The sequence below is a fragment of the Vespula vulgaris genome, chromosome 19, assembly GCF_905475345.1.
Source record: "Vespula vulgaris chromosome 19, iyVesVulg1.1, whole genome shotgun sequence".
Taxonomy (NCBI): Eukaryota; Metazoa; Arthropoda; class Insecta; order Hymenoptera; family Vespidae; genus Vespula; species Vespula vulgaris.
Genome location: NC_066604.1, coordinates 1,875,248 through 1,891,089, shown reverse-complemented (window position 1 = coordinate 1,891,089; position 15,842 = coordinate 1,875,248). Strand labels below are relative to the sequence as shown.

The 15,842-nt window shown below is 36.0% G+C and overlaps 1 protein-coding gene across 3 annotated transcripts in view; it reads left to right on the top strand.

Annotated features, from left to right (window-relative positions):
* The window catches only part of LOC127070723 (histone-lysine N-methyltransferase PRDM16-like), a 32,006-nt gene extending 19,659 nt beyond the window's left edge, over positions 1 to 12,347 (top strand). For 2 of the 3 annotated variants that reach the window (XM_051009062.1, XM_051009060.1), the window contains exons 5-7: positions 3,903 to 4,002; positions 5,841 to 5,997; positions 6,079 to 12,347. In XM_051009062.1, the coding sequence (XP_050865019.1) occupies positions 3,903 to 4,002; positions 5,841 to 5,997; positions 6,079 to 8,106 (2,285 nt within the window). In that variant the 3' untranslated portion in view covers positions 8,107 to 12,347. The remainder of the gene's footprint in view (positions 1 to 3,902; positions 4,003 to 5,840; positions 5,998 to 6,078) is intronic. The other variant, XM_051009061.1, reaches the window with a different exon arrangement.
* Positions 12,348 to 15,842: the final 3,495 nt, after the last annotated feature.

The following is a 15,842-nucleotide window of genomic DNA, read 5'->3' as shown; positions in this document are numbered from 1 at the left end:
GTATAATACATATGTATGTACGTATGATAATGATGTTATATAAAAATATATATATATACATATGTGATACATATAAGCTGGATAGAAGTCCTTTGATAGATACATCTGGGCGTTTTCTCTATCTCTTTCTTTCTTTTTCTCTCCCTTCAACAGGATCATTTTTTTTTTTTTTTTGTAAGGAAACAAGGGAACAAGAGAGAATGTACGAAGGGTATCTCGTTTTAACACTTCTATTCATAGAACATCGTGTCGTTTTTTTTTTAATAAGCTTTATATTCGTTCAATTATATATATATATATGTGTGTGTGTGTGCGTGCATATGTATATGTATACATATGTAGTTCCTTAATAATCATATTACATTTAATCCATATCGAATATCAATGCTAGAAATCGTGTAACCTAAATACATGACAAGTATGTACTTACATCGTAGATACAGGGTGTCTGCAATGAAAAAAAAAAAAAGAAGAAAAAGTTTGGATTGTTGACACCTTATAGTTATTATATAATATATAAATAATATATATTTAATTTCTCTTATCAATATCTCGATTATTAGATTATCGATTCAATTATCAATTTTATTCAATATTTTCAATAAAAAAAAAAGAATGAAAATAAAATAAAAGTATTATCAGAATCACGTTTAACGTTAAAAAACATTCGTTTTAACGATACAGTTTTAAGAATGTTATCCAAGGTAACGATCGAATAAGAAATTCGAACTGAACACGTTTTTTCTTTCCGTCATAATTTCCTTTCTTTTTTATTATTATTTTTTTTTTATTTTCTTTTTTTTTCAACGGCAATGGGGTAAACCACGCGCGCGTGCCTAGAGGGTGGAGCGTAGATGCATCTGGCATGGGGTAGTTAAAGTGAGTTATGGTTTTGATTTTTCCTATACTGTTTTTTTTCTCTTCAGTATCCTTAGCTTCTCTCATCACATACACACACATACATAGGTATATTAAGGATACGTCTCTCGTGTTGGTCCAGTTTCTCTCTCTCTCTCTCTCTCTCTTTCTCTTTCTGTTTCTCTCAATGTTATTCGATGTCTCTATTAGGGTCGTAGATATAATTTATGGTCGAGCATTGTCGATTAACAGGGTTTGAGGGGAAAGAGAGAGAGAGAGAGAGAGAGAGAGAGAAAAGAAAAAAAAGGGGCACGGTTTTAGTAGTAGAAAAAAGGGGTATCTCGTGCACAAAAGGGACACGCGACGTTTTCATCCTGAAAAAGGAGGGTGGATTCCTACGGGAGGAAGAAAAGGGGAGGGGGTGTATCTGACACGGTTACAAGCCCCGTTCGATTCATCGGAGACTAATGACACGTCTATTTTATATATGGATACAGAAGATTAGCCTTGTGAAGTCCCGTGAGATGAGAGAGGGATGAAATTGTGAATGGCGTAAAAAGTCAAAATATCTTTTTCTTTTTTTTTTTTTCGAAATTAGATTAAACAATTAGAAAATTCATTCACAATTCATCGTACAAACGTGTGATCGTAGATTGATTATACAATTTTTATTTCAGGGATGTTTAGAAATATTTTTCTTTATTCGTTGACGTGTACGTGCGTACTTATATATTTCTTAGATTGCAAGGTTGTTAGCTCTCTCTCTAAGAAAAAAAATACCGTTAGAGAAAAAATCCTTAATGATTCGCTCATGATTATTTGGAAGCATCGATGTGTCACGTAAGGCGTCGATTTCCGTTACTTTTTCCCATGAAAAGTAGCAACCAACCGACGACTTGGCCGCAGGGGGTGAGTGCGTGTAAGCGTGTGTGCGTGTGCGTGTGTATATCTGCGTTGTCGGTGGATCCCACCTGTTGACTTTACGCAACGTGACTTTCCTACCGGTCTTCTTCTACACCAACGATTAACATAAAAGGCATAATGCATCTCTATGGCCACCTATGGCGTTGTTTCTCTTGGATGAACAAATTTTAAACGTGGGGTAAAGAAAAAAAGAAAGAAAAATTCTTTAATATTCATCATTCGTTGATTCGTTGATTCGTTGATGGATTCTATCTTAGATTGGTTTCAAAAGATTAAAAAAAAAGAAAAATATTAATAAATCCAACAATTAGATGACAGTCGTTTCTTCTCAAAGTTAAATTCATCGATCAGATGTCATCTTACATTCTACATTGTCCTAAATTTACGGTATGCCGTATCGAATTAGTCCATAGAAGGAAGGACGATTAACGTTATGGGGTAGAGAAGAGAAGAAAGTGGGGGTTGGATCGTACACGATGGTGGTACGATGGGTGTTGCGGCCAGTTCCCATGAAGGTCCGTTGGGGGCCATCGTTAGACCATATGGTCTTGGTACGGACAAGTGTAGCGGCAGATTTAAATAACCGTTGGAGGTCTACTACGTTATTTTCAAAAGGTTATTTTATGTATTCGGTAAATATAGGGACGATAGATCAAAGAGATTAATAAGATATATTATTGTTTAGATAATAACGAACGTAACGTTTGTCTTTTCTAATTAGAAAAATTCATAATCTAAGATATTTTTAATCCGATCAGTTGATATCACAATATCACAATTATCATATTGTTATCATCGTTGAAATATATAGAACGTGTGATAACGTTGATATAGAAATAATCGATTGTTAATTAACAATCTAGAGATCATTGATCTTACGCATATTAATTTTCTAAAAAACGGATTAAAAAAGGCGTTGGCGTTTGGTCTTTTGTCACGGATTCATGGTTTGACATATGTTGGGGGAACTAACTTGCCATTGGTCAACCGAGTACGTCGCTTTTACCAATAGAAAGTGATTCCAACGAGCGTGCATTAAAGGAAGGTATAGGTCACTTTGCCTACCTGCCATGGCAAACCATCATTTTATCTATCGTCTTTAGTACTTTATTGTGTGTCCGATCGTGATCACGTCCTACGTGATCGGGATACTTCAAGAAATTAAAGGATTTCGTGTATCGCATCGTGTATTGTTTAATATAAACCAAAATACAAGAAGAAAGAGGAAAATTTTCTTTCTACTTTTTTTTTCCTTTTTATTTTTATTTTTGTTATTTTTTATTTTTATTTTTATTTTTTTTTATTTTTTTTAATTTTTTGTAAAGTGCATCACTGTGATAATAAAAGTGTGTTCGATTATTTCGAAGTAAAGTAGATTGTCAGTGTTGTCGCGCTGTAGTTTATTACGACGTAACAACGTAGTTTTACATATTTTCCAAAAGAAAAAAAGAGAAAGAAGAAAAAAAAATATATTGAAACTAGGTAAATTGGCTAGATTTCTTTTTCGTTTTTGTTTCCTTTTTCTTTTTATTTATTTTTTCATTTTCTTTCATTTCTTTTTCCTTTTCTTCTTTTTCTTTTTCTTTTTCTTTTTTTATTCCATTTTCAATCTTACCAACGTCACGTTATTATTTTTTTCCATAGAACAAAATTATTTCCCCGTATTGACAGACTCTTTAATTTCTCGTTACGCCACCAGCAGAGACAGGCTGCACTCTTCGTCGTGCAGATCGTACGATAACGGCGATTTAATTTAATAATTCATGAAATAATTCTAGTGTGTATATGTATGTGTGTGTACAGCGACAGAGAGAGAGAGAGAGAGAGAGAGAGAGAGATAGAAAACACAGGCATACTATAAAACGTTAGAAACCCTCCTTGTAATAATTTCGGTCACGTAATACACATACTGTATGTGTGCACATATGTACGTATGTGGTACGTGTTTTCTTTTCTTTTTTCTTTTTTATCCATAACAAAAAAAAAATAAATAAATAAAACACACGTGTAACATTATCCAATCGAATTGGATCTAACATTATCCAATCGAATCGAATCGGTTTTTCTCATCTAATTAGTTCATATCTTTTATATTTTCCTCTTTAATTTTTTCTGTACAGCATCTCAACATAGCGGTACAGTCGATGAAGACAGAGAGGACGAAGAGGAGAGCGAGACGAGATGTACTGTCTGTGACAAACCCTTTCAAGACATAGATTTGTAAGTATAAAAAAAAATAGAATAGATCAATCGTTAGATTCATATATGCATCTACGTATGTATGTAACAGGACGAAGATATTTTTAATCCCCGCCCTTTTTTATTATTTTTATTATTATTATTATTATCGTATATTCACTCGTATCATTATCCATGAAATCGTTATCATTATAACCGTGTAACAAAGTTCTACTCATGAAGGATTCATAAGACATCGTCGTATGTTTTTTTCGAATCAGATTACTAACGGTATAGTTGACACGAATCTCTCTCTCTCTCTCTCTCTCTCTCTCTCTTCTCCCCCTTTTTTTTCTCTCATTCGTTTGCAATCGTTAACACTCATCACACACGACGTAAATGTCTACATCGAACGTCGATTATTAATTGATATAGGTCTTGTATAGATATGAAGAGAGGGAGAGAGAGAAAAAGAGGGAGATAGGGAGGAAGAAATAGAGGGTGAGAGATGGATGGGGGTGGTTAGGCTTCGAGGCACGTTATCCACTTTAAATCTAAGCGCTATGGGATATATACTCGCTTCGAAAAGGGCTCGTGATCACGCGAGCTCCTTCCAAGGACTACCCCTTCGATGTCCCATAGCTTTTTTCTCAAGAGTAAGAGAGAGAGAGAGAGAAAAAGAGTAAGAAAGGTAATAGAAGTGAGTCGACTACTTTCTCTGTTGAGTACTTCACTTGTCTTAGGAATAGTAAAATACATGATCCGTATTAAAATCATATTGTTTATTCAGTTTTACATGTTCCATTGAATTTCTATTTTTGCAAAGAATTTCTTTTATTTTCTAGCTCTCCATTCGAGTGTTGTAAAAGATCTCGATCGTTTTTTTTTTTGCTTGCTTGATATAATCGATGGATATTGTTTAAAATAAATTATTCAACTTGTTAGAAAAAAAAAAAAAAAAAGAAAAAAGAATTTACTTTACAAAAGTGAAATTTTGTAGATATTGAATTTTCCTATCGAGAAGAATATATTATCATGTGACATGTGTATGGATGTGCGTGTGAGTGTACGTACATGCATATACCTAGGTTGAAAGTTCACCTGTTGTAACGAAGAAAAATAATTCTGAGGTCCGCATTCGGTCGCATCGAACGTCTTTCGCATACATCATCGAAGGCGTCGCGTGCTCGGCACTCATCTGGCACGGTGCACCGTCACCGTGAAGGCACTATCTCACAGGGAATAGCTTTCACACGAGGAGTTCGAGGGTGTAAAATCAATGCTGTCTCACACACCATGCCATCCTGTGACCATAACCCGTGCCCACTTTGTGACACCCTCGAAGACGCCCTTCTTCCTCCTTCAACTAAACTTACGAATACATTCTAGCGGTTGTTGTCCGTCTGTGTAGCTGTTCGTACGCGTTTGTGTCTGTGTCTGTATCTGTGTTGCACGTACGATGACCATTTTCTTGGGGAGGACGAGCGTTATTAGTTGAGAGAGAGTGAGAGAGAGAGAGAGAGAGAGAGAGAGAGAGAGAGAGAGAAAGGTAGTTTGCTGGCAGGTTGGTGGTGCCACTTGTTAGTCATCATCCTCGAGCCAGACTTGGCCATAGTCGTCTTCTCTAAGCACTCCGCATCGATCTTTAGCCATTTTTCTTTGATCATTGTACTTTCGTCGTTGTTCCTTTTCTTTTCCTTTTCTTTTGTTCTTCTTTTTCTTCCCCTCATCACCTCTTTATTTTCATCCGTTTGCATTAAGTCGTAAGGGGATTCGTCGGATCGGTTTAGACGGTAACGAATTGATCACCGAAAGAAATACTTTATTTTCTCGCTAATCGTGTCTTCTTTTTTTTTTTTTTTGTTTGAATTGCATTTCAGATTGGACGGACACCTGGTGACTTGTCATAGATATCCAGCTGATCAACACCGGTGCGACGATTGTCCACGTGGTTACGCTTGGCGAGCACTTTTAGTTCGTCATCGAGCCATTGTTCACGGCGATCGAAGGAATTATCCTTGCGAAAATTGTCCGAGGGTAATTATTAATTTTTAGATATAGCCGACGATAAAATTACGATATTCCAAATGAATGCAATCTTCCAAGTATCGCTAATAGTCGAACACCCGACAGGTTTTTACGGACCCGTCTAATCTCCAACGTCACATACGTTCGAATCACGTTGGGGCGAGGAGTCACGCATGCACCGAATGCGGGAAAACGTTCGCCACGAGTTCCGGATTGAAGCAACACACTCACATTCACAGCAGCGTTAAGCCATTTCAGTGCGAGGTCTGTTTCAAGGCGTACACTCAGTTCTCCAATCTTTGCCGACACAAACGCATGCACGCGGATTGTCGCATGCAAATAAAGTGCGTCAAATGTGGACAATCCTTCAGCACGGTTACGTCACTGTCGAAGCATAAACGTTTCTGCGATTCAACGACACCGACTGGCCCACCAGGAACAATGCCACAATTACCAACTTCGGCGCCTAGTCCTTTCCTCGTTTATCCGAGACCACCGGTCAGTCTACCAGGTGGTTTACCATTTTATCCGCCTAGCCTGATGACACCGTATCCCGGAATATTTCCAAATGCACCGAACTTTCTAAACTCCCCGTTACTTTTCCCACCGAAACTCGACGACGGTGATAAAAGAAGCGAGAGCCCGAAGAAGGAACGTTTCACCCCGCCAAGAATTCATCCCCAACACAGTAAGATATCGCCGTCGGCCGGCGAGGAGGCAACCTCGTTGTTCAGGCCGTCACCAGCCAGGCCACTCGTTCACCCAACGTCAGAGTCCGAAGACGATCAGAGCAAGCGTCGTGAGAACCTCGGAAAGTCGCTAGAAAAAAAAATGGAAATCGAAACGGCGACGAATTCTACGAACGAAGAATCGACAGATCAGCCTTTAGATCTGAGGGTGCAAACGAAGAAGCAGGACGTATCGATAGACGAGAGAAAGAGTCGTAGTCCTTCGCCAGCGCCAATAACCGTCGAGGAACCTCCGCCACCACCTGTGGATCCACCGAGAACGACCGAAGAGGAAAACGTCGTACCGATCCCACCGATGGCTGTCATCGATACGAAGGACGTAACGAGTAGTCCGCGTCTCAGAACGAATCTTTCAACAACGGATCAAACGCCAACGAATACTCCTCCGCACATGGCGTATCCCAGACCGATACATCCGATGTTTCTGGAAGCCATGTATCGTACACCTGGAAGTACTTTTCCTGCATTCCCAGGTGCTCCTCCTACGGCAGGAGGTGCTTCGGCCGAATCGAGATTATTACCACCTCTTCCACCGTTCGGGCCACCCCGTGGACTTCCTTTTTTAGGGACACTAATGAACGGGCTCAGCGGCGCCAGGCCAGGAGGGGGATTCGACCTGCTTGCCAGGCCGCCGATGGGTGCGTTCCCCGGCGTGAAACCGTTTCAAGATGCCGTAATGCCACCCCATCACCATCATCATCACCATCACCATCATCACGCGCACGGTAAGATAAAGGATCGTTACTCGTGCAAGTTTTGCGGAAAGGTATTCCCGAGATCGGCGAATCTTACTAGGCATTTACGTACCCACACCGGCGAACAACCTTACAAGTGCAAATACTGCGAAAGATCGTTCAGTATATCCAGCAACCTACAACGACACGTTAGAAATATTCATGACAAGCAACGACCGTTCAAGTGTCCCCTTTGCGAGAGATGTTTCGGTCAACAAACCAATTTGGATAGACATTTGAAAAAGCACGAGGCAGACGATGGCAGCGGTGTTGTCTCCGTAGCTGATTCTCCTGGCAGTAGCAACGAGAACGAACGAGAGGACACGTATTTCGATGAGATCAGATCGTTCATGGGTAAGGTAACTTATGGTGGTGAACCTGGTTATCATTTGCCACCTCATCCAGCATATTTGTCCGGTCGTTTGCACGATATACATGAGTCCAAAATGGAAACTGAATACGACGAGGACGAGGACAGCGAGGAAGGCGTTTCACCTCTCGAAGAGGCTGACGGTCTTTCGCCCTTAGAGACCAAAGATTCTCCCTCGCCCTCCCAATACGATCTTAAGTTGAGAGACAAACAGGAATTGCTCAACAATAATACAGCCGAACCGGTTATCGAGATCTCCACATAACCGAAAGATCGTATCGACTGATACTACTCGCTTATACCTCCTTCTCTAACCCTGATCATTTAATCTCTGACGATGGAATAAATGGAACAACGATGCTACGATCGTCTCTTCAAGATCCAATCAACGATGAAGATTTATCAATGATGGAGATCGTTCGTTCGTTCGTTCGTTCGTTTCAGCTGAACGAAACAACTATAGTGTGAAAAGAGAAAAAAGAAGAAAGAAAAAAAACGAACGTCTTTCGTTCCTCCCTCTTTTCCATTTTCTTTTTACTACCCCTCTTCGTGTGTGGTTCTTTTTTTTTTTTGTTGTCTTAATCCATCAAAGACACATGAGTGGACAAAAATGTAATACACTTTGTTAACGTGTATAACATTTATTCTCGAGCGAGTTGCACGGCTGGTTGGACGAGTTTTATGGGAAAAAAAAAAAAATAACAAAAAAGTAAAAATTGAAAAAGAAAAAGACAGCGAGAGCGAGAGTGAGAGCGAGAGAGAGAGAGAGAGAGAGAGAGAAAGAGAGAATGAGATCGAACTTATATGCGTGCTTTTACTATTATCATTATTATTTTTTCTTTTTCTTTTTATCGAACAATGGTGTCTCGAGAATCGACTAAAAATAACGAGAGAAAATAATAGTTCTCTTAATATCTATTGGATATGGAAATCGTTGAATCATAGCTCTTTCTATTTCTTTTTTTTTTCTTTTTTTTGGCTTCAGTTCTTTCGCATAAAAACGAGGAACGTTAGCGTCGAAAAAATTCGTGAATATAGACACGTACAATATATAAATATATATATATATATACACACACAAATACAAACGCATACAGACATACATACATACATACACACACAGACACACATATGCAAAACATTCTTCTATAGTCTAGTTCCTATGAGTAGCATGATCAAACATACCCTTTTTATTCTCACTGTCAATATTCGAATCTACGTTCCTCGCACATTATTATTTATTGTACTATTTTATTATTATTATTATATATTATTATATATTATTATATATTATTAATATTATTATTATTATTATTATCGAAATTATTTAATCGTTATCATTGTCAAATGTCGATCAAGGATGTACGGCGATCATGCGAACTTTTCTGAATTAACTATTGTTCGATAATCATCGTATTCGCATTAATTCTAATCGACGATCTGATTCTATCGGGACAAGATTTCTTTTTTCTTTCTTTTTTTTCTCTTTTCTTTTTTGTTTTTTTTTTGTTTTTTTTTACAAAATCTTGTTATCGTCATCGTTTCGCCGTATCTCCTTTTCGACCGGCACGATTCCGAGTTATAGCGTCGTCGCTCGAATCGATCTTTTTAATAGCTTCTTCCTACTCCTTGCAAGTTAATGAAATTGCGCTGCGTTAATTTGTGAATATGAAATGGAAAAGAAAAAAAAAATAAATAAAAAGAAAAGAAGAAAGAAAAGATAAGATAAGAAACAAAAAACAAAACGAAACGAAACGATGTCAACCGTCGTAACAAAGAAAAGAAACAAGTATGGAGAAACGGAGAAGCGAGAGAACATTTTTCCATCACCTATGAAGAAGATCCGACATAGATATTTGCGTTGTCTCTGCGTTTTCTAAACTCTCTTAAAATCGTCGATCTCGGTATTTTTCAAACGATACATTTCATTCGATTTAACAAACTTAACGATTTATCAACGATCAACGAACGATACGACGTTTCGTTGTTCGACGTTGAAAGAAATCACTATTTTAATTTCCTACGTGAATTTTCAATTGTATCATCTGCGATCATCTGCTTTCGAAAAAAAAGAGAAAGAAAAAGAAAAGAAAAGAAAAAAGAATCTTCATTCGTTCGTTCGTTTGATCGAACTAATAATGATTTTTAGATTCTCGTCGTTCCTAGTTAAAGTCAAAGATTCACATTTGAAAATTGATTCGTCGAATCGATAAGCGACATCGATTGATATTAATCGTCACATTGTATTATTAAAGTCAACGATGATATTCGGACGATAGGATCGTTAATTCACGATGATCGATTTGGAACGTTAATTCACGATAAATAATACGTGTGAAAATAGTTCGTTCGATGTTGTTTGCCATTTAACGAAACGATTTAAATTTGTTAGTCAAAAATGAGGGGAAGGGAGAGACATTTAAAAAAGAAAAAAAAGGGGGATTTTTAAAAAAAGATTATTCAATTCGTCTTCGAAGAAATTTTATCAAATTTGATCAAATTTGATCGAGTCGATTGTACGATACTCGTGTCGAGTCACGCTCGACATCAGTTTGTCGAGTGTCACTCGACATTTATTTGTCGAGTGTGACTCGACAAATCGATTTTGATTAGCTTATTCTGCGTTTTACTCGAGTATGAAATCGATCATCGCGTAAAAACAACATCGTAAATAGATTTAACACATTACGGTAATTGAAAATCGTGATATATTATCGAATCTCTCTCGTGCGTTATCGAATCATTGGCGACGATTTTTTCTCGCGAGATCGTTCCTTTTCTTTCTTTTTTTTTTTTTAATTCTTTTCTTTTTCTCTCGTCCTTCTTTTCTTTGAATCTTTTTCGTTTTGTTTTATATTTCTTTTCCCATTTTTTCTTTTCTTTTTTCTTTCTCCGTTTCTCTCTCTCTCTCTCTCTCTCTTACTCTCTTTTCAATTTTATTTTTACATTCTTCCCTCATCATTACGATTCGTTTTTTTTTCTTTTTTTCTTTCTTTATTTATTTCTTTTTTTTTTCTGTAACTGGTAACGAACGAAATAAATCGAATGATTAATATAATTAATTGAATATTGCTTTTAAACGCTGTCGTTTTAAGTTAGAAGAAGGAAGAGAGAAGAAAGAAGAAGGATGAAAATAAGGAGAGGAAGAGAAGACAATTTTTATCGGATAGTCCACGAAGCCAAAGCGACGAAAAGAAGTTGAGATATTAATTAAATAGACGCGACTTGTTAGGAGCATTTACGAGAGAAGAAATAAGAGAGATTAGAGATGAAAAGAGAGAGAAAGAGAGAGAAAGAGAAAGAGAGAGACAGAGAGACAGAGAGAGAGAGGATTAACGTGAGTATAGTCAAGAGAGAGAAAAAGAAAGAAGTGAAGAAAAAAGAAGAGAAGAGAAGAAATGAAGAAAGAAAGGAAGAAAGAAAGAATGAAATTTCTGCGCGAAAACTGTGTACAAATTTCCATTAGGTAGTAATACGTTTGTAAAGAAGAGAAACAAGGGTTTTTCCGTGAATTTATATACATAGGCATATACATATTATACATAATTATACATATATGAATAATGGAACTTTAGGGATGATGATTCGTCGTTAGTGAGAAAAAGAGAGGAAAAAAGAAAGAGAGAGAGAGAGAGAGAATGCGAGAGAGAGAGAGAAAGAGAGACGTTATGAACGTATTTACGTAGGACGACTCTCGAAAAGAGAGAAAAAGAGAGGGAGAGAGAGAGAGACATAGCGATCGATCTCGTTATCGAAATCGCTCATTAGTTAGGTCATAGTTATCGCAGTCGTAATTGAAACAGACAGAATAACCCCATCCTCGTTTAGAAAAGGCCAGAAGGCGACGAGCCGTACGATTAAAATCGTAAAATCGAGCACATAAATTAACATGTAACAAAACACGCACACGTACACACTCACGCACATACAGATACGTACACTCTTACCACCCACACGCGCGTATACATAGGCAGGATAATATAACGAATAAAATACGTGTGTCCCTACACGTATACGAGAGGAATGTTCTTTTTTTTTTTTTTTTCGTATCGGTCAGATATATATTAAAATAGAAATTGATTGTTCTCCGTTTGTACAAGAACGTTATAGAATGATAATTCATTCAGAGACGATGAACGATGGGGCTTCTTCTAACTTCTTTTTTAACGTAAATTTTACGAATACGTGTTATATACATATAATATCTCTGTCTTCTCTGTCTCCTTTTTCTCTTTCACCGTAGACGATAATAAGAAGTTATTGAATTGAATTAAGCATAATTACATTGCTCAAATAATTAAGAACGAACTATATTACGACTTTGTGTATCTATACATACTGTATAAAACAAAACAAAAAAAAAAATTGAAAAAAAGAAAAAAAAGAAACACCGACACAAACACACACAGACAGCAGAGGCGCGCGTACATACATACATACATACATACATCCTGTAACTTCATTATAATTAATATTAAAATATTACAGTTCAACCTCGACATCTAATCTCACTTGCGTCGGACTCGATTGATTCGTTTTTCTTTTCCAACGCCATCGCTCGTTAATACCTTCGAAAGGAAGGATTTAATATCTTGGAAATGTGAGTTAGGATGCTGTTTTTCTTTTTTCTTTTCTGTGTGTTTTTTTTTCCTCTTATGGGTCTATTTTCATAGCTTTTATTAAAATAAATTTACGTATTAAAGCGTCGTTGTTTGATGTAAAATTTCAATATAACTCGGAAGGATTAATCGGATGGAATTATATGGAAAATAACATGGAAAAATAATAGTTGGACGTGTTAATAATTATTCTTTCATTTTAATTTTAAATATAAATTTATTTGTAACAGAGATGGTGCTTATCGACTGAATGTCGATGATGCAGATAGGAGATCGCTGCTTTATCATTACCTTCTCGTTTGTAATATTCTCGTTAGATGGCATCTAACGAATTATTTCTCAAGTTGTTTTATTCAGAAACGTGAATAGCGTTGAACGGAATATAAGTATAACGATAACGATTAAACGATAGATAAAAACGATTAGATTTATTGGAATAATATAACATACATTTATCATTTTTAATTTTATATATGCTTGGAAGTTAAAGTCAAAGTAAAATTTTTCTACCGAGAAATTTTCTTTATCGACTTTTGCAGAAGGTAATGTAGAAAGCAGATCGCTGCGTTATCATAATCATTTAGTTCAAGGAATTTACGTTAGGTGGCACTTCATGTCACTTCGAAAATAATTCTGCTCAAAACCGCGATTGATATTAAATAATATTAAATTTATTTAACAATTACTCTTTATTACTATATGACATTATATTAATTATTTAACCATTAGTTAACTTAACGATTAACGATTGAAAGTCATATAATGATAAAATTAATATTTCTTTATATATATATATATATTTTTTAGTATTGTACTATTACCGAGACACGACGATCATTGACTCACTTTTTCCTTTTATTCATAGACTCGTCCATTGATCAAACGTATCATAGATATATTTTTATCGAAACGATCGAAAATATCACTATCAATCGAATCCCATTGACGAAATACTTGGTAGATTACGTATACCAATGAATTAATCCATAGAAATCGTACAGTTTCTTTTTCTCTTTGATCATAAAATCACTTTGTATGAAATATCCAAAAGATAAACTAGGAACTCAATCGAACGAGCAATTAAATCGTATTGATACGATCGATATCTCTGAGATCTCTTAATATCGTTAATTAATATTTAACAATAACGTTTCGTTACGTAATATAAATGAAACGAAACGATCTATATTTTCCTCGTATACGTCGGATCAATGAACGTTGAACTTTGCCTTTATACACGTACTTCGTATTCGTGAACGTTGAAATCGATTCTCGACACCCACTCGATTTCATTCAAAGCTTACTCTTGGTTACATACATAGGTTTATACGATATGTTGCACTTATAGATAGATCCGTTCTAAGGTCTCCTTCCTTCGACATTCTTCCTGCGATCGTTCGATCGATTCTATTTCTTTCTTTCTCTCTCTCTCTCTTTCTTATTCTTTCTATTTCTCATAGTATACTATTTCAAAACTTACCTTATATTCCCCTGAACGAAACGAAACGAAACGAAATACGATTTATAACGTTATAACGTTTTAACGTTTAATAGAGTAACGTACGACACCGACGCTCGTTAAAACGCAACACCGCCATTGAATCGATCACGATCGATCGATCGATCAAAGCCTTCCTCTCTTAGTTCGAATCGAATTCCTTCGTGGTGCATTACGATTCGTTTGAAAGGTTTATTGAAAAAGTCTCAAGCATTTCAGTGAAAATAAGTAAGTTTTTTAACTAACACGCTAGGAAGGAATAATTAACGTGTATATCCATCCATCCATCCATCCATCCATGTATTTATTATCCTTTCGTTTAATATCATCGAAGGGGAGTGGAATAATTTGAGGAATGTGAATTTGAGAATAAGAATGATAGAGAGAATAATAGAGAAAAGAGAGAGATAAGATTTCTTTGCTCCTTCGATAGAGAAAGAAGAAGAAGAAAAGGAAAAAAGAAAAAAAAGAAAAAGAAAAAAAAAAAAGAAGAAATAATAAACTCGATCGTGATAATACATTGGAGAAGTACGAACGTTAAACGAAGATAGACTATCATAGGTAAGTAGGTATACCTAGTCTAGGTTGTGGACGTTGTCGTCGACGATCGTTGTCGATTGCTTCCAGTCACAAAAGAACAGCGACTTAACTGAGAAAAGATAAAGAGAGAAAGAGAAAGAGAGAGAGAAAGAGAGAGAGAGAGAGAGAGAGAGAAAGAGAGAGGGAAAAAGAGAAAAAGATAGACGTATAGATGGACGAACAGATAGACGACTCGCTAACTCGAATAGAAAGAGATGGAAGGAGAGCGAACGAGGCAACCTCCACGGCACCGATGAGGCAATAATTCTACGCGCCAACGAACATTATTGCCAACGTGACGTTGACAAAAACGTTGTTGCTAATCACGAAATTCCACGCAGTCTCTCAGGGCAGATCGTGGGGGCTCTAAAGCGTTTAGAAAGTGGAAAAAATCGATCAGAACGGGACCAAATCGATCGACGAGACCAGACAAAACGAGACGATTTAAGAATGAGTCTTTCTCTATCTCTTTCTCTCTTTTTATTTTTATCTCTATCTATTTCTTTCTTTATCTCTATCTATATATCTATCTATCTATCTATTTGTATGTATGTATATATGTATGTATATATATATATATATATGTTTGTTTCTTATTCTGTTTTTCGTTTTGTTCGTTCGTCTGTTCGTTCGTCTGTTCGTTCGTAAGGATCGATAGATCTTCCGGGATGTTCTCATTTACTCTCGCTTTTTCTTCTCTTTTCTTCTCTCTTTTCGTTTTTCTTTTTTTTTTTTGTGAAATAAAACATTAAACTCACCCCGTTGAAGAACTCTCGTCGATAATCGATATCGAAGAAGAAAATGTACGCTATCGATCATACGAGAAAATGAAAGATAGTCGTTTAAGAAGAAAATTAGCAATTATTAATCAATTAGTATAGATCGTATCTATCTGTTTTGTAGAATACTATTACTTTCTTTTCTTGTTAAAGGAAAAACATACGGGTTTTGTCGATGATGATGATGATGATGATGATGATGATGATGATGATGATGATAATGATGATGATAATGATGATGATGATAATAATGATAATAATAATTGACGAGTAAATTCGACCATTTCAATTATTACAATCAAATCACTTAACAGAAAATTATAGACAACCTCGGAAATCTTTTTATTTCATTTTATATAACGAAATATTGTCTGTTAAATCATTAAATAAGCAATCAAAAACATCAGCAATATATATATATATATATATATATATATATATAAATGTGTGTGATGGAATAATTGATACGGTTGATTTTATATGCTATTAGAAGAATTTGATTTATAATTAATAAAAAGAAAAAAGA